This window comes from Chiloscyllium plagiosum, unplaced genomic scaffold, assembly GCF_037043375.1.
Source record: "Chiloscyllium plagiosum isolate Xiang-an unplaced genomic scaffold, Cpla_swu_hap1 HiC_scaffold_25, whole genome shotgun sequence".
In the NCBI taxonomy this organism is placed as follows: Eukaryota; Metazoa; Chordata; class Chondrichthyes; order Orectolobiformes; family Hemiscylliidae; genus Chiloscyllium; species Chiloscyllium plagiosum.
Window position 1 is genome coordinate 26,354,498 of NW_028270163.1, and position 20,565 is coordinate 26,375,062.

Consider the following 20,565-nt stretch of genomic DNA (forward strand, 5'->3'; position numbering starts at 1 on the left):
ATCATTATCACCATCAAATTTCCCATCATCAACATTCTGTGGGGAAGTGGGCCACCATTGACCAGAAACTTAACTGGTCACATCGACATTGTGGCGACAAGAGCAGATCATAGGCTTGAATTCTGTGAGCAGTAACTCAGCAAAGCCTTCTGATCATCTCCAATATGCAAGTCAAGGACGTGATGAAATACATTCCACTCATCTGGACGACTGCAATTCCGTCAACATTCAAGAACTATCATACTATCCAGGGCAGAGCAGTCCAATTGACCCCATCTACCACATTATGCATTCACTGTCCCTGCCAACAAGCAATGCAGTTGCAATTTATACCACTTACAAGCTACACCGTAGCATTTTTAGGTACATGAGAATGTATTCATTTGAAAGTTCCCCTCCAAGCTGCACAGCATTCTTACCTAGAAATATATCACAGTTCCTTTCATTGTCAGTGAGTTAAAATCCTGCAACTCCATATTCAACATCAACCTAGGGCTACTTTCGTCACACAGACTTCCACAGTTCAAGTCGATAATACACTAACAATGAGGGAAGGGTAATAAATACTGGGCTCAAGTGCCCATTTTCCATGAAAAATGGAAAAAAATCCTTTCTCATTCCTCACATTTACTTTTGCATTGTCTCTTCCAATTTTCTTCCACCTTTCAGTGATTTGTGGGACTGATGGCAGGCTATTTTAATAGACTGACCAGATGGTTACTCCGACATTTTCTTTGTAATATGGAGAATATCCTATTGCAATGTAAAAATTTTGTCTGTATGAATCTCTAAGTGCCACATAATAGTCACATTAACCCATGGGATTAAAGAAGCAGAGGGAAATAGATACAAAATTAGCTCACAGATAGGAAGTATATGGTATTGAACTGTTCTTTCAGATTACAGGAAAGTATACAGTTGCGTCTATCAGGGTCACTGTTCTTTTTGATATTTATAATAATTTGGATTAGGGTTTGAAAGTTATAACTTTAAAGTCTGCAGAAAATGCATGACTTGTAAATATAATAAACTGAAATGGATTCAAATACATTTCAGGTCAACACATTGCAGGTGTAATGACATATTTAAGGGGAATTTAGATAAATATATGAGAGCGAAGGGAATGGAGTTAAGATGATGAAGTCAGTTAGATTTTGAAGGATGGAAAGAGGTTAATTGGACTAGTAAGAGGAATGAGGGACTTCAGGTGAAGAGACTAGAGAATCTGGGATTATGCTGCTTACAGCAGAAAAGGTTATGGGGACATTTAATACAAATTATTGAAGTTTTGAGAGAGCAAAATAGGCAAAAATGCTTCCAATGATAGAAGGGTTAATCGATCACCAGAGGTAATATATAATTGACCAAAAAGGAAAAAAAATGCATTTGCATGCAACATGTTTTTATAATTTTGAATTCACTGTTGGCTGGGGGAGGGGGAGGGGAGAAGAGTGAAAGAAGCTCCCTTAAATACTTCTAACGGAGAACAAATACTTGAAAAGGGGAAAAAAAGGACAAGGCCATGTAAGGACAGAAAGGGAGTTGACTAAATGGACATCTCTTTCATAGAGTTGATATCGGCACAATGAGTAGTCTGGCCTTCTCCTTCTTCTGTATTGTAAAATTCAGCATCTGTTTCTGTGCCATTCTGGACCATAAATATGGAAGGCAGAGAAAAAACAGTTTTAAGAAGTCAACCAATATCACCATAGAGCAATATTTCACCATTATGTGGAACCATCGTGATCTGAGCTCATATCATGATTATTAAAGCAAATGCATAAAAATATTACAAAGTTTTTTTCCAGACATACATTAGACTGTGTTGTGTGTACATACCTGCCCTTCGCCACCTCCACTGATTATTTTCTTGCAGTCACTAGTGGCAGCAATTGCTGTGACACCATCATGATGGGCATTATTGATTGCATACATTAATTTGCCAGTCTCTGGTGTAAAAGCACGAATCTTCCCATCATTCCAAGCTATGGAAATTTCAGATTTGGAAATAGTTCTCAAAATAAGGTGAAATATGTCCAACAAAAAATGATGAAATTCTATTGGTTTTACAGTTTGAATAAATGCTATTACTTACCGCTGATAATACTTTTCCCATCTTGCATAAATTCAATGGCATTGCAAGTCATATTAGGCACAGAGATTCGCAGGAGCTCTTTATTGGTGGGTGTATGCCAGATTCGTATTTCAGCCTTTGAACATGTTCCAAACAGGTCTGAGGTTCCACTATATTTGAAACAAATAGGTAGTAATTAAGAAAGCCTTTTTTCAAGGTTTTTAATATCTGTTGCAAAAAACCATAATGAATTAAGGAAAATTCCTGAAGATTTCCTTTGGCTTGTTAGCATTGCTGTGGTCTCCATAGCGATTGATAAGCTTCAAAAATAAACTGAAACTTCCAGATATTGGCTGAAAGAAGGACACAAGACTTCTTTCATAATTTAAAACTTCTCCTGAGAAAAATGCAAAAAGAACATTATTAACTAAATACTATACTCATTTCCGAGATTACTGATACTTTGAATTATGGAATACTACGTTTTACTTATAGTGACAATCAGAAGTTCTGATTCTGTTATGTTATTTAGTCTATTAATTAGACATTTAATTTTTCTGGAATCAATGCAAAGTGATTCATAGCTGCCAACTATTTATTTTTTGTTTTCCAAATACAATCTTCCACACAATGAGAGTTTCCAAGGGATTCTCCCTCTCGCTCCAGCTCGGTGAACACTTCAGCCTTGTTTTAAATCTGCATGATTTTTAACTTCAAACTGAGTGTTAACATCCACCTAAATTCTGTGTGGTGAATGATCGAGTCAATATTTACGCTGCTTAAGGTGCAGGCCTTGCTGGCTCTGCCTTAGAAGAATTAGGGTGTCTTATTGTGGACTTAGAAACAGTTGTCACTGGGCCCAGATCTAAGTAGCTGGCACATCTCCCTCAGCATAAGGATTTGGGTTTTTCATTGATCTTTAACAATTAATTGTGTGGTTCAGTAGCTCCCTGACTGGCCAAACTGGCTGAGTCATAAATGATATGGCTGCTTGACTAGACAATGGCAGTGGCAGAAGAACTAACAAGAAGGAAAAATTTACATGACACATTTCTCACTAATTTACCTTCATAGATGCATCCATCCATGACAGTGTCAGTAGGTGTGACCTCCACACAATCCTTAATGGAGACAAAGTTCCACCTTCATATTGAAGATACTGTGGCTCGACTAGTGTGCCAAGGAGCACAGACTTTGAACAGATCTAGAAACTCAAAACTAGGCATACATAAGGCACTGTGGGCCTTCAGTAGCAGCAGAACTGCATTCTGCCACAATATGTAGCCTCATTCACCAGCATATCACCCAATCTACCATTACAATTGAGCTGGGAAATCAATTCTGGTTCAAAGAAGATGGAGGAAGATGTGCCAGGAATACCAATCTGGCATCAATAAAAATGAAGTGAAGCTCCAACACAGGACTACCTGCGTGACAAACAGAAGAAGCAGCTTACAACCACAGGGGCAAACAACTGGTAGATCAAATGTAAGTTCTACAGTCTCAAAACATCCAGTCATGAATGGAGGTGGGCAATTAAGCAACTCACTAGAGGAGAATGCTCCACAAACAACAGCAGTGGAACCCAGCATATCAGGTAATACAATAGCATTGAAGTTTTATGGTTCAGAACTTGCTGCACACATACCCAAGGTGTTCCAGGACAGTTTGCAACACAGGCATCCACTTGACATTGTGGAAGGTTGCACAAATATGTTCTGTCCATAAAAAGCATGACTAATCCAACCGAGATAATTACTGCCCTGTCAGTCTAGTCTTCATCATTAGCAAAGTGATGGAGGTGATTAACGACAATGTTAACCAGTAGTGGAAACCAGATTCTGGATTAGTGGTGCTGGAAGAGCACAGCAGTTCAGGCAGCATCCAAGGAGCAGCGAAATCGACGTTTCGGGCAAAAGCCCTTCATTAACCAGTAGTACCTACTCACTGAGTTCTGCTACGTCTACTCAATTCCTGATGACATCACAACCTTGCTTCAAACATGGACAAGTAACCTGAACTCCAAAGGTAAGGTGGAAGTGACTAGCCTTGACATCAGTGTAGGATTTCATGAGTGTTGCATCAAGGAAGTAAATCAAAAGAAATCATGGGAAAGACTATGGAAAATGTTAGGATGGAGTCATACCTAACACAAAAAAATTGGTTGAGGTTGGAAGGCAGTCATATCACCTCCACTACATCTTCACAGGGGTTCCTCAAGACATTGTCCTAGTTTGAACCATCTTCAGCTTTTTCATCAATGACCTTCCCTCCATCATAGCGTCAGAACTGGGATGTTCACTGATAATTGCACAATGATCAACATTCACAAATCCTCAGACTCTGAAGTAGCTTATGTTCATATTCAGCAAGAGTTGGACAATATCAAGGTTTGAGCTGACAGCATTGTAGGGATTTTGTGCCTCTATGGTAATACAATTGGCCAGAAACTGAACTGAATTATCCAATTAAATATTCCACCTACCAGGGCAGGTCAGACTGCTGTAAATAACTAACCTCCTCATTCCCCAGTGCCTAGCCATCATTAGCAAGGCACAAGAAAAGAGTGTGATGGAATACTGTTCACTTGTATTGATGGGTGCAGCTCCAACAACACTCAAGAAGTTTGATATGATCCAGGAAAAGCTATTTGCTTGATTGAGACACTATCTACCATATTTAACACTCACTCCCTCCATCACCAATGCTCAGTAGCAGCAGTGATTTCCATCTACAAATTGTACAGCAGTAACTCACCAAGGCTGCTCTGACTCTCTTTGCTGACCTATGATCTCTACTAGCTAAATGCACAAGGCAGCAGACATGTGGGAAAACAAGCACCTGAAAGTTCCCCTCTTAGCCACACACACAACCCTGACTCAGAACTATATCACTTTTCCTTCACTGTCACTGGATCAAAACCCTGGAAGTCCCTCCCCAACAATATTGAGAGTGTACCTGTACTCCAGAGGAATGCAATGGTTCAAGAAGGCAGCTCGCCAGCACATCCTTAAGAGTAATTTGGGATGGGCAGTAAATGTTGGTGTGGCTAGCAAAATTCACATCATCTCATGGATGAATAAACAAAATCATCCAGACACACAGTCACGCAGGTCATATGACCCCTTTCACACACTTTAAACATAAAGATACAGTCTCAAACTATAGCATTCTTAAACACTACAATATATACATTATTTTAACAGTTCATGATGTTTTAATACAAGTGCAAGTGGGTTAAATTACCCAAGTTAATAAATGAGTTGCAGTGTTGGGGATAGAGGATTGTGCTTGTAAAAAAACATATACAGTTTTGCCAGGATCCCTTAAACTATTTCTTGCTCCATTTGTTTTAATGTGAGGCTGATTTTATTTCTCATCACAATGCCAATATGCACCAGTTTGCAGAATGTTAGTATTACCAAAAATGGGTAGAAACCTGTAATGTCACTTCATTGCTGTCTTTCTCCATTACATGCAATTTTGGAGTCCTGACAACAGGTAGCTCCTCTGTGAAACAGGTGAAAGATTCACTCCAAAGTTTAAACAACAGAGGAACATTGTTCTGCTGGCATGTAAAAACTTCCATCCTTCATGACAAATTATTTTAATACTCATTTTGGAGTATCCGCCTAGGAACCCTCCAACCACAAGGGATGAACTCAGATTTCTCCAGTTTCCTCATTTCCCCTCTCCCCACCTTGTCTCAGTCCCAACCCTCGAACTCAGCACCACCTTCCTAACCTGCAATCTTCTTCCTGACCTCTCCGCCCCCACCCCACTCCGGCCTATCACCCTCACCTTGACCTCCTTCCACCTATCGCATTTCCAACGCCCCTCCCCCAAGTCCCTCCTCCCTACCTTTTATCTTAGCCAGCTGGACACACTTTCCTCATTCCTGAAGAAGGGCTCATGCCCGAAACGTCGATTCTCCTGCTCCTTGGATGCTGCCTGACCTGCTGCGCTTTTCCAGCGACACATTTTCAGCTCTGATCTCCAGCATCCGCAGTCCTCACTTTCTCCTCGAACTACAAGAGTACCCTGCTGCTAATGCAGATCATAGTGTGGACACAGTGTATAACACAGGTCAAATCAGATATCGTTTTCAATCTACAGTTGGGGCTTCTCACCTCTTCAGCTTTGCCTTTGACTTCTTAATCAAGTATTCCAACACTTCAGAAAGTCAATTGATGGATTAAGATGCCAGTTGTGTTTTTCTGAAAGCTTTCAAAATTTTTTCATCGTAGCATGCGTCTTTCTTGCTCTCAACCTTTTCCATTCCTCTTGTACGCAACTGTTCTCACCCATAGTAAGCACGATTTTTATACCTGTTCTAATTTGTACGTACAGAATAAAACTGTCTTCCAATACAATAGTCCTGTTGCTTCATAGAGATCTATGTCTCTGTGACTAACTTTGTTCTGCCAGCAAAACTACTCAATGTTAATTTTAACATGTTTAACGTTTGGTAACACTGATAAAGCAATTAGATCAATCTTAAGGTATTGTCAAATAGTGCTTGCCATAAATTTTAGAAATCAAAATATTTTGAATAGTTTTTCAATTAGTAATGTAGATTAAAGATAATGAAGTGTGTCCATAAATACAGCAAATTCTACAAACCTACCAGGGAAATGCTATGTCAAGAACAGCATTACTGTGACATGTAGTGATCAGCTCCTCTTTGAACTCAGTGAAGTTAAATCGGTATATCTGGGATGTAATGGTCCCAACAAAAAACTGGTGCCCTTGACCACGAAGACTGATTGAAGTGATCCCACCATCCACCTGCACTTTTCTGGAAATGAAAATAAAGATCCTCCCAATGCAATCTTAAAGTAGTGGGTCACGTGCACAAATTATAACTATGTACAGAATTACACAAACATTATTAGACAGAATGAAATATGTAATACAGTACATTACAAATAACTTCATTTAGTTTCTTGAGTATCAACTGGTATCTTGCAGTAGCAAAATTGTCAAGGTGCAAAGTCATTGCTTCTCTGAAATTGATTTTTGTAATTTGCATGTGTGCAGCTAAACTTGGCAAACCAAAACTTATTGTCAGTAATTCTATGCTTCCCTTAGGGTGTTCTGGTGAAGCTGCAGGCCTGCCCACCCACAACCCTGAAGTAGAAATCACTGAACTGATAAGGTGATATCTCGCTATAAAAATTGTTGAACAAGTTATATCCAGCAGAACGATAAGTAACTGACTAAATGGCATATTAAGCTCATGCTTCACGTTACCTTTACTGGCCCTGAAAGCTAATTTGATATTTGTTGATTGTCAAATTTCTCCTTTATATTCCTTTATGGGAGGTATGTCACAAATGCCTGAACAGTTGATTAAAATATCTACAATTACCTGGATGGAGGGAATTGAGTGGCTTATGCATTCTCTTACAGACCCGCAATATATTTACAGTCATCAATAAAAGAACAAAACATAAATACATTTAAATTTCAAGAGACCAATCTGTGGATGAAAAACTTGCAAGACAGTGTGTAGACTGTAAAGAGAGCACTTAACAGTCAACTATATTGTTATTGCCTGTAACCAGCAGTAGGTTTATTTTATGAATGAGTGGGAGTTGCACCAATCTAATAGTTCCACGGACACCACAGCTATTTAATCAAATAAATTTAAATTTCCCTGCAATCACGTGATTTAATACATATCTCTAGATTATTAGGTCAGGCTTCAGGATAATGAATTCAGTAATATATATTAAGATCCCAGCTGATGGTACGACTGGATAAGTTAGATCTAGAATGAAACTTGCTTGCAGGATCATACTTCATTTTTGTTTGGTTAATTAACACGGCGGTTAGTCACTGAGACGTAGTCAAGGCTGCAAATTTTTACTTACCATCAGACACATACATATTACACAATAGAAGGAAAAATCCAGCTATCCAAATATAAAAGACAATTCAGAAGATATAAAATGCAAAGCAAAGTTAAGTTGCAACCTGTTTCCCAATACTATCCCTTACAGACACTCCAGTCTTGAGAAATTACACCCTTATTTCAAGTCTTTATGGTTTTACTTACTGATTCCTGTCAACTGGAATTTGCACCATCTCCCTGTGTTTGCATGGGTTTCCTCCGGGTGCTCTGGCTTCCTCCCACAGTGCAGTGATGTGCAGGTTAGGTGAATTGGCCACGCTAAATTGCCTATTGCGTCCAGGGATGTGCAGGCTATGTGGATTAGCCTTAGTAAATACACGGTTACAGAGATAAGGGTTGGGGGTAGTTCTGGGTGGGATGCTGTTCGGAGGGTCGATTTGGACTTGACAGGCTGAATGGCCAGCTTCCACACTGTAGGGATTCTATGATTCTATGAATTTCTTTATCATGCAATGTGGAGACAACTATGAGGCCTTTCCAATTCTGCCAACATGAACATTTTCACAAATCTGAGAGAGCAAATTTTCTCAGTTCTAATAACCTGTCAGACACCTGACCAAACCTGGTTTGAAAGATTCACAAATCAAATCCTAGTACTAAGGCGACTGATTCCCTGAACTGCCCTGAAATACTCCTTCTAGAAGAGAAACTAAACTAGTTTAAAACTCAATATTCATGTTTTTTAAACTGAACTTTAAAAATGCTCCACCCGAGAGACTTCCAAACTAAAAACAAAGCTAATGACCTTACATGTTTAACCTACCTGTTATAAGCACAATAATATCAACATCTTTCCATTAACACAACAGGGGTCCACAGGCATATTTGTCATTTGCATAGCACATAGGACAGCACAGCACGAGAACGTTATCTGACAAATGATAGATTTAGTCATTGTGCCAGAAATACTCTCTGAATTTTTTAATGAAAATCCTTCACCCAAGTAACAAATATCCATCTGCCTCTATTTTAAAATCAAAATTCCAAAATTATATATATACATGCACCTTTCAGTATATATAAACAACAGAAAATCCATGAAAATCTGTTTCCAAAAAAATCAGCTGAATGTTACTTTTTTGGCTATGTCCAAATTACATTGAGTTTTTTGAAGGGAATTTTGCTGCAAGATTGAGAATGTTTTTTCAATATATCTCAACAAATTTGCCAGACTAATTACTGGCCACATCCCTATGGTGTTCCTCAAGTTCAATTTCCATCCATTTTATTATGCATCATTCCTGGAAAAACTTGCCTTTTGGTCCCTATTTGCCTGAAGAACAGCATCCTTTAATCCATGTCATTTTTGAAAGCCCACCACTCACCTGGAGGAGCTCGTTGTTGGAGACAGTGATGGCTGAGAAGGGGAAGTTGGTACCACATTTCTCTGACTGAAAACTGGAGTTCTTGACTGAAGGAATAGTGTAAAGAAGGAGAGGAATATCAGAGGAGGCCATGCCATAAGACAATGCCAGACTGGTCAGAGATCACCCCCATCTGGGCCAGTGTGTTATGGACCAGGCCAGACCCTCTCAAAAATGTCAAGAAAGCAGCCCAGACCCTAACTTTGCTTGTTGTTTTAAGCAGGTGTAGAGTGGATATTCCAGGAGTGATGCTGCTGGTCAAACCACTTAGTTTTAAACAAAACAGAATTTATTTACAAGATTACCGAATGAAACACAAACAAAAGAAAACAGAACATAGAATAACTTAACCGAACTGAAAACCCAACAGATTATTCCCAACTTAAAGATCCTGTTCCAAATACTTGCAACAGTCTTTATAAACACTCCTTGGCACAAAAGATAAAATTAAACACAGGGTCTTACAGAAGAGAGAGTGATGACAGAGATTCAGCATGGAACATCTTCTTCAATGGAGCTGTTTCTTGGAACAGCAGCCTCAATACTGACTGCCTGCTTTCAGTGAACAGCCAGACTGCAAAAACCAAACCAAACCAGAGAAAAGCTGAGCTAGGAGAACTGGCCACTCCCCTTTCATTGTACAAGTGTCTTTTTTTAAACTTAAGCCTTTTGCTTGAAGTAGTATCATGTTAGCCATAATCAAATTGGCTTTAAACCTAGACCTTTTGGAATCTGTGTCTTTACGACTGCTCTGAAAAAAAAACCCAAGGGCAACATAACCTTGTTAAAGGAGCAGCACCATCACATCTCCCCCTTCAGTCAAGAAAAAATGAACCATCAATATCCAAAGATGGCTTCATTTTAAGATCCTTTAATTTTAAATTGTTAGCACACTACTATACACTGACAATAATCACACAAACATGAACTCCTACATTTTGCACCAGTATGTTTATTCCAGCCACCGAATGTCTCCATCTCTCTTTCAAGACTTGACAATGCTTCTGCAATCATGTTTTCTCGCCCTACCATGTTGTAAGAATTTTGAAATTGAATGGCTGTAACAACAAGCTCCATCTAAAGTGTGGAATTTTTGTCCTTAAAGTTCTCCACTAACTTCAACGGGTTATGACCACTCACTGTGTACGATTGTCTCAGATGCTTTACTGGTAACATAAACACTGAAGTGTTGTAATGCCAACACCAAGTTCAAAATCTGCTTCTCAACTGTTGAATATTTCTGCTGATGCATATTTTAATTTCCTGCAGAAATACATGATGGGTCTTTATATCTTCTCGGCGTCATCCTGCAAGAGCACAGTACTAACACCCACACCATTTGGGACAAATATCCACCTTGAATGCTTCGTGTAATTAGGTGTGGCTAATACCAGGGCAGTGGTTAACACAGCTTTTAAGCTGTCAAATGCCTTCTGACAATTTGCTGTCCACTGAAACTTCTTGCCTTTCTTTAGCAATTCAGTGAGTTCAGTAGCGACATTGCAAAAATGTGATACGAATTTTCGATAAAATCTACTCAATCCCAGGAATCATAGTACTGCCCTTTTTGTCATGTTATAGGAAACTCCCCAATTATCTTAGTTTTTGCATTCCGTGGGGCCATTTGTCCATGTGCAGCAACATGGCCCAGGAAGGCAACTTGGGCTTTGGCAAATTCACTTTTAGCCAGGTTTATCACCAAGCCTGTTTTCCAAAGTCAACCGAACAAGCTGATAAATGTTGCAAATGTTCCTTCCATGTGTGACTAAAAATCACCAAGTCATCTATGTATACGACACAACTGGGTAACCTGGAAATGACCTTATTGGTTAGTCTCTTAAATGTGGCTGGCACCTTTTTTATGCCAAATAGCATGATTTTAAACTGATAGAGTCCATTTGGCGTTACGAAAGCCGAAATTGTCTTCCCTTTTGGACAAAGGTCCCTGCCAGTTCCCTCTGAGTAAGTCCAACTTCGAAAGATAAGTTGCTTGTCCCACCTTTTCAACACAGTCTTCCAAACACAGAATTAGATATGCATCAGTCTTTATAAAGGCATTGACGCGATAGTCCACACACAACCGTTGGGTACCATCTGGTTTTGGCACCATTACTATGGGTGAGCTCCAGTCCCTGTAACTCACTTTGATTATGTTGTTTTGGAGAATGCGTTCAATCTCCTTTTGAACTTGTGCTCACTTCAGAGGGCGATGCATTCCAGGGTGTTGCTTAATTGGAACAGCATCTCTCAAATCTACATCATGCACAATTAGGTTAATATGTGTGATATCTTTAGCAAGGAAAAATTGTATTCCTGGAGCTGAGAGTTTTTCCACTACACCTATTACTTCTCCATTCTTCATTGGACACTATAACCTCACTTTGCATAATTGAGCGTTTTTTGTCTCAGCGTGCATTCCATATACTAGCAGCTTTTTTGGCAATAGTCCTTCAGAGGTACATATCTCCTCATCTTTCAACATTACAGATTGACAGGAACCTATATCTCTTAATATTGTAACCTCATTACCTGCTGCTCTTGGCCTGTGCGAGTAACCTTTACCTTCGCAGGTATATGTTTTAAGAAGATCTGGCACTTTCTCCTTAACCAACCTCTAATCAGGTTGTACATTCTGGTGCTGTTATGTAGCCTCCACTGTGCTTTCTGTTATCATTCCTACAAAATTCATTGACTTATCCTGTTTTCCTACGTCTGGTTTGCCAGTGCTTTTCCTAATCCACCAATATTGTGATTTCATGTGGCCTACTTGATTGCAGTGAAAACAACAGAGCTTTTAAATTTCTCTTTCCCTTCAAAGGTTTCCTTTTTACACTGTGGTAAGTTATCCATATGATCTTCACCAAGACCTACTTTACCTTTCCACGTGAGGATTTCTCTTTTCCACAAGTTCTATCCCCCATGGATAGAAATTGATTTTGGAAGCCAAACTTTGATTTATGGACCAACTCATAATCATCAGCCATTTCAATCTTGCCATTTTAACTCTCTGCTCTTCCACATAAGTTCTCACTATTTCAGGAAGTGAATTTTTAAACTCCTCCAAAATAGTTATCTTTCTAAGAGTGTCACAGGTTTACTCTATTTTTAATGCCCAGCTACACCTATCAAAATGACTTTGTTTGATCCTTTTAAACTCAATGTAGGTTTAACCAGGTCCCTACTTAGATTTCTCAAGTGTAGTGTGTAGGCTTCTGGCACAACCTAATATGCACTTAAGATGGCTTTCTCCACCTCCTCATACACCCCAGGTACCTCCTCTGAGAGTGACACTAGCTCTCCCCACAAGTTTTGTTTGCATCAACAAAACCCATGTGATCACTGGCCACTGCACTTGTATAGCCACCTTTTCAAATAAGATGAAAAACGGCTTTATGAGAAACAAAGCTCACCCACTTCAATAATTTCAGTCCGAGACAAGATCTGAAGCAATCAGTAGGTTTATTATACGTTTGCAAGCGTGGTGCCTGGAATAGGGCACACAGAGTTTAGCAAGTACATATCTTATATAGGATTCACTACTCCCAACCCGGTGCCCATTATTATTGTTTATCTCTTGCCTTATCCGGCCTTGTGCGTAACAAAGTACAAGTTTTACTCGGCCATTTCACCACATCCTGCTGTGGCCCATTGTTAGGTATATCCTTCTTCACTATTATCTACTTCCTCCACCTGTGACATTTCCTCCCTTTCCCTAACCATATTGATCCTTATGACCTTTCAATTGGGGTTTGTTTTTGTGTTTTTGCAAAAGTGGGAAACAGATGCTTAGAACTACTGCTTGTACAAGCATATCTGGCTTAACCCACATCCTCACAACACCTTATCTATTTGTCTGTAACATCTACCATTGTTTGCAGGCACGTTTCATTCTTGTATGCACATTTTAGCTAATACAAAAACAATTATATATTTCCTCCACATAGTTTTCATTCTTGTTGACTCAGCTCTTGGTTGAAACAATTATACACTGGTGTGAGTGCATTTACCTTGCATAAGTAATTATGATTGCAGAAGTAACACTACTTTACCTATATCCCACAGGCTTCCACATCCTTCTCATCAAATTTAGGCAGTGTGTAAATATATTGAAACAGATCCTCACCAGGCCTTTGGCTACCATGAGTTTGCTCACCGTCACTCTCTTCCTCACTAAGCTTACCTTCAACCTTCATCTCCATCCTCTTCAGCTGACTTTCCTATCAAAGTGCCAATTTCTGAAATTCAAATTCCCTTTGTTTCTTTTTTTCTTCTCTCTTCTTTCTCTCTTTCTCCCTCTCTTTCCTCTGCTTTTAATCATAATTCAAACTATTTCATTTCTGTTGCCTTTTGCCTTTAACTCAAGCTGCTTTATTTTCAATTAAACTTTAGTCATGTCTAATGTTTCTGATGGTGTTTCCAGCAAATTTAAATGATGAGCTATTGCTCTGATTATCTCTCTTTCCCTTGGCAGCTCCAACCCCAGCTTGTCTGCTAATTCCAGCAGCTTGACCTTAAGCAACTTTTGCAAAACCCACAATGTCACTTCTTCCACCCACAGAAACCTCTTAGTGTCTTAAAGACCCATTGCTAGGCAAGCACTGTTTAAACCAACCCAAATCAACAGCCAGAACAAAAGACACTCACACCCGACACCCCCTGCCTTTCAGTCCAATAATCCTAATCCCAATTTGGAACTATCAAACTATCAAACAAATCCAGTCTGTTATGGACCAGACCAAACCCCCTTCAAAACATTTCAAGAAAGTAGCCCAGACCCTAAATTTGTTTGTTGTTTTTAGCAGGTGTAGTGTGGATATTCCAGGAGTGATGCAGCTGGTCAATCCACTTAATTTTAAACAAAACAGAATTTATTTACAAGATGTGGGCGGCACGGTGGCACAGTGGTTAGCACTGCTGCCTCACAGTGCCGGAGACCCCGGACTGTGTGGAGTTTGCATGTTCTCCCCATGTCTGCGTGGGTTTCCTCCAGGTGCTCCGGTTTCCTCCCACAGTCCAAAGATGTGCAGGTTAGGTGAATTGGCCATGCTAAATTGCCCGTAGTGTTAGGTAAGGGGTAAATGTAGGGGTATGGGTGGGTTGTGCTTCGGCGGGTCGGTGTGGACCTGTTGGGCCGAAGGGCCTGTTTCCACACTGTAATGTAATCTAATTACCGAATGAAACACGAACAGAATGTAGATAACTTAACTTATCTGAAAACCGAATAGATTATCCCAACTTAATGATGCTGTTCCAGTGAACAGCCAGACTGCAAAAACCAAACCAGAGAAAAACTGAGCTGGGAGAACTCCCCTTTCATTGTACAAGTGTTTTTTTTTAAACTTGAAAACCTTTTGCCTGGGGTAGTATCTGTTAGCTATAATCAAATTGGCCCTAATACCCTTTTGCCCTTGACCTTTTGGAATCTATGTGTTTACAACACTCTGAAAAAAAAACGAATGACAGCATAACCTTGTTAAAGGAGCAGCATCATCACAAGTGCCATCTCGAGGGTGCAGACAACAGTGCTGCAGCACTAAAAGAAGGTTAATGACCTTCTCCACTCCACCCAAGTACCGTTCTCTATTCTCTGTTAAGTTGCATTCACTGGATCCCTGCCACTGCATCCACATCCCACAAGGCTCCTGCTCTGTTATCCCCACTGTTGCATGAAACACCTTCTATCACTTTCTCTTGTTATCATTCATCCTCCTCCACCACCAACCCTGCATTCCCTCTATACTGCCAACTTACTCACTCAGCACATCTCAACACCTTTCTCCCACATTCACCAGCACTACAAGCCATGCCATTCATTTGCATCTTGCTCATTCAATCCTTTTCTATCACTGCAGAAGACATCCCATAATAGGACACTGCAATACAAAACAAATGGGGAAGGGTTTTCTTGATATGCATGTCCTCTCCCTCTTGGAAGACAGTATTCTTGCCCTCACAGGAGAAGACTTCTCCTGCAGATACATCCATGTCGCATCAACCAAGTAAGTACCACTGCTGTATACTGCTATTACATTGACCAGGTTGCTACTGTCATACATTGAAAAACCACTTCTAATGACTAGCCTCTTGTGTCTTACCAAACCTCCCAAACTCCCAAATACATCTGTGTCTTCAAGAAGACATGTCCTCCATCTCTAAGGACAATTGTGTGGAGACTGTACAGGAAACATCAGCAAGGCAGCCTTCTGTATTGCTCCACCAGATCCAATATTGACACCTCGATGGGGTTAGTATGCTCACTGAGTGTCAGATCAGAGGCTGATGAGCACCACACTGTGACTGTTATGATGATGGGTGAGGGAGAAATATCACAGGCCACTGGCACTCGATAGATTGCCAGAAACCAGGAACCAGATGGGGAGGACACTGAGGTACTCTATTCACCTGCGTGGGGTGGATCAGGAGAGAACAGATGGGATGTAATGTCTCTCACTGATCCAAAGTTCTACCATTGCAGAAAATCATGTGACTGCATGAATGCTTCCATGGATGGGTTAGTAGCTGTTCTGAAGAGCAGAGGGGCATCTACATCTGCAATCCATCATCCCAGCCATTGGTCGTCAGGCAAGAAGGAGATGGGGAACCTTGATCCTCACCCAGGTGACTCCTCATCAAAAGAAAGCAGGCTTGTGCCAAGAGCAAGCAGCTGGGGGAGGAGCCACACACAGGCCCCTCAGCAGTTTCCATTCAGGGCATTGGCAGACATTGTCAGACCCTCGCTGTCCAACTCTGACCCTGGACATTCAGACTGAGGAGGGTCAGGCAGGTTCTTACAAAGGTGGCATGGTGGCTCAGTGGTTAGCACTGCTGCCTCACAATGTTGGGGACCCAGGTTTGATACCAACCTCAGTCTGTATAGAGTTTGCATATTAACCCCGTGTCTGTGTGGATTTCCACGGGGTACTCTGGTTTCCTCCCACAGTTTTAAGATTAGGTGGATTGACCATGCTAAATTGCCCATAAGTATCCAGGGATATGCTGGCTAGGTGGATTAGCCAGGGGGAAAAGCAGGTTTGCAGGGATAGGATAGGGGGGGTGGGTCTGGGTTGGATGCTCTTCAAGTGTCAGTGTGGATACAGTGGGCTGAACGGCCTGCTTCCACACTGTAGTGATTCTAATGAAGAAAACCGTCAGCCTATATGACCCATTCAGAAACAACTTCTCCCAGGTCACCCCACCAAACCTCCTGGGCTAATGCTGACTGTGGGACTGGAGATCTCACTACGATGCAGCAGGAGGGAGAAGTAGACAAAAATATACTGATGGCACGACGCTGTTACTCATGAGACTACTCTTGTGAATAGTTAAGAAATGTATTATGAACGTTTGTTTTCACCATTTTTGTGGTTGTTTCTGTCTCTGTAAAGGGTCCAGACACTCCAGCATTATTTCATGGCATTAATGAGGTGCACTGAATGAAATGGCGTGTGGGCTAAGGGCCTAATGCATCAGATTCTAAGTTTTCTCACTGAGCTGGAAGGTTTGTTTTCAGACATTTTATCACCATGCCAGGTAATATCAAGAGAGAACCTCTGGTGAAGCACTGGTGTTATGTCCTGTTTTCTATTAATGTGCCTTGGTCTCTTAAGGTGGGTGATATCATTTCTAGTTTTCTTTCTCCAAGGTTGGTAAATGGTGTCCAAATTGGTGTGTTTATTGATGGAGTTCCAGTTTGAATGTCAGGCCTCTAGAAATTCCTGTGCATGTCTCTTTTTAGCCTGTCCTAGGATGGATGTGTTGTCCCAGTCGAAGCGGTGTCCTTCTTTGTCTGTATGTAAGGATACTAGTCTTCGTGCATCTTACCTTTTGGTGGCTCGTTGGTGTTCATGTTTCCTGATGGCTAGTTTTCTGTCTGTCTGTCCGATGTCATGTTTGCTACAGTCCTTGCATAGTATTTTGTAAATGACATTCGTTTTGCTGTTGTTGATATAGAGTCCTTTAGGTTCCTAGCAAACCTTTAGTTAAGTGTGTTGGTAGCTTTGTGGGCTACCATGATGTCAAGGGGTCTGTGTAGTCATGGGCAACATGGAAGTCACCCGGAGGAAACGGTGAGTTGAATCTACCAGACATTGCTCTGATGTTCCTGTCAGTTAGTTTGTTAGGCAAGTTTGGTAATGTTGGAAGCAGAACATCAGTTAGGTGAGTTGGGTTATCAACAAGGAGCTAAATAAGCATCATCGCCAACTTACCACTACCGGACAAGAATCTTGCCATGCCACGTGGGAAAATATACAAGGCCTTGCTGGACTTCTTGTCAGATCTTACATCTTGCTATAACCCACACCACTCAGACCCTTAAAAGATTTTGTCTTCAGTATCATACAGACCTCTAACGTACATTAGAAGATAAAAGTAATTCAGCTTAATAAAGTAGTATCAGGTCATTTTGAACTGAAGATTGTTAAACTAAATGAATTTTTTTTCTAAAAAATGTACAGGGTAGCACTATTTTACAACAAATTGTTGCTATAGTGAAATCTATTTTATGAATTTTGTAATTCCTCCATGAAACATTGTTGAAATAATTATAAGTAGTAATTTGTTAGCACAGAAGTTTAATAAAATATATATTCAACGTTAAATATATCCAAACATACTTGAGTGCCTTGAAGTGTGGTGCTTTGCACAGAACGATAACACCATCTCCAGATCCAACAAGGATGTCCTCCGATTTTAGCTCGACTATTGCAGTGACACCCTGTAGATGACATGAGATGAACCATTCAAATTCTAATTTCACTTCAATAATAATTCTTGTTAAATATTGAATACTAACATTGAAGCATGATAATTAGAAAATCAAACTATTTATGATATCTAGATACATTCTAATCACCTGGATTTTTTAAACAATTACTGTATTCCCTTGTATCACAGGAGGCTCCCAAGCACTGAGGATGTCACCTAGACAGGGGACGAAATGTCTGCAACACAAATTCCCAGCTTGGCGAACAGAACCACAACAACTATATTCCCCTCCTAATTCTTCCACGTTGTTCCTTAACTGAAGCAAATAGATTCCAGGAGAAAGTGAGGACTCCGAGATCCAAGTCGAGAGTATAGAAAAACACAACCGGTCAGAATCGACTATGTTGTTCACAGTTTAGGTTTTCTTACTTAAGGAAGAATATACTCCCACTCGGTTCACTTGAGAGAAAATTTACTAGGTTGATTTATGGGATAAAAGGATTGGTTTCTGAGGAAGGTGTGAGTCACTGGAGTTTAGAAGAATGAGATATGGTCTGATTGAAACATATAAAGATTCTTAATAGGCTTAACAGCATAGATACTGGGAGAATATTTCCTTTGTGAATGAATCTAACACTTTGGTGTATAGTTTAATAAGGGGCTTTATATTTAAGGTAGAAATAGCTGATGTGACACTCACAGAGAATATATTTTTAAAAATGAGTTTAAAGGATTTTTATTCACTAAGAGAGGCTAGAGTTATGGGGGACAAGGAGATAAGTGGGGTGAAAGTCATGGAGTGGCTCAGTGGTTAGCACTGCTGCCTCATAGCACTAGGGACCAGGGTTCGAGTTGCACCTCGGGCGACTGTGTGGGAGTTGCACATTCTTCCCGTGTCTGTGTGGGTTTCCTCCAGGTGCTCCGGTTTCCTCCCAGAATCCAAAGATGTGCAGGTTAGGTGAATTGGCCACGCTAAATTGCCCATGGTGTTAGTTGCATTAGTCAGGGGTAAATATAGGGTAGGGGAATGGGTCTGGGTGGGTTGCTGTTCGGAGGGTCGGAGTGGACTTGTTGGGGCCAAGGACCTGTTTCCATACTGTGGGGAATCTAATCTAAAAGAAAATCATGTCAGCCATGATCTTTTCAAATGAGCAACCACAATCAGCCAAATAATCTCATTTTTTAATGTTATTTTAATCTAATTTTCATCCATTGACGAAGAATACATCAAAAGTATTTAGACCCACACAGTCCATCCTAACATCACATGATTGATATTATGTAGAGAGTGCATTTGTGCTACTTGATTCTTGTTGCTGGTTGGTGGCTATTGGTGGGGTGATTGTGATTTCTCCAGTTTCATTGAACGATTATAATGATCTTGCTAAATGAGGAAAACAAGATACTTTATTATCTGTAAAATGTACATCCTGTGGGTTTGGAACTTCTTTACAAGTTCTATAAACTGTGCATAATCAGTGTATATGGACCTACATGATACATTGTATAAATAGTAAGTTATTTGTGCAAATAATTAGAGTGGCCACTACATCAATCACCAAGAACTCCATGATTTCCAAACTCTCTTTGCTTTAGTTATACAACACTAACTGAAAATACATTGGACTATTTTGGCACTTTACAAACTGAACTGAGCAAGTTCACAGCTTACCAAACTGAACTTATTTTTTATTGGCCCATAATTATTCAGCAGTCCAGTTTTCATGCTGATCATCAAAATATCACCAGTAGTAGTTCCACAATAGAAGAAACTATCATCTTTTGTTACCTAGCAGTGAAGAAGTGAAGCAACCATGAGATCAGCTGTACATTTATGATGAAAGCAGACAAAATTTCAGGCAATCATCTAATAAAAATTATAACAAGAGTTATATTTTTAAAGTAAAGACTGTCACTTAGAAGTATTTCATTAAATACAGCATTTGATAGCTTTCATTTTAGATGTAATTGAAAATCAAACCACAAAAAAAAAAGTTTTGTAGAAAAAACATGGTGAAACATTTTCATTATTATTTAGAAATGTGGGTTCTAAGGTTGACAGAATCATGTATAGCTTTAAGTTTGATTTATACTTCATACACATATATGAGATTAAGAGGGAAGAACATAGCTTTGTCCTCACTGTTGAGTTCTAAGAGTCGTATTGGTTTGTTTGGAAATTTGTTTACATGCATTTAAATGAGGCCTTTAAAAATCCCTTGAGGTAGATAATAAATGCTTTGAAAACAAGGGTAGAAGAGAGAAAAAAAATTGGTCTGTTACATAGCAAGAAGTTGTTATACAACACAGGGAGGCAGAGACAGAAACCAGTTTTTTTTAGAAAGAGGGAACCATCCAAAAGGCAATCAATTTTAGAAATCTGAAATGCGTTGCCTGGGACAATATTTGAGCAGGAAACCTCACAATCTTTAAAAAGTATTTGGATGAGCATTTGAAATGTCATTACATTCACGGCTGTGGGCCAAGTACTGGAAAGTGGGACC

General features: G+C 40.0%; 1 protein-coding gene across 1 annotated transcript in view; it reads right to left on the bottom strand.

The window, feature by feature from the left end:
• Positions 1-20,565, bottom strand: part of cfap52 (cilia and flagella associated protein 52) — an 86,467-nt gene that overhangs the window by 52,951 nt on the left and 12,951 nt on the right. Inside the window, exons 6-10 of the mRNA XM_043714591.2 lie at positions 19,734-19,850; positions 17,971-18,071; positions 6,702-6,872; positions 2,096-2,244; positions 1,840-1,985 (exon numbers count right to left, since the gene is read on the bottom strand). Coding sequence (XP_043570526.2) covers positions 1,840-1,985; positions 2,096-2,244; positions 6,702-6,872; positions 17,971-18,071; positions 19,734-19,850 — 684 coding nt within the window. The remainder of the gene's footprint in view (positions 1-1,839; positions 1,986-2,095; positions 2,245-6,701; positions 6,873-17,970; positions 18,072-19,733; positions 19,851-20,565) is intronic.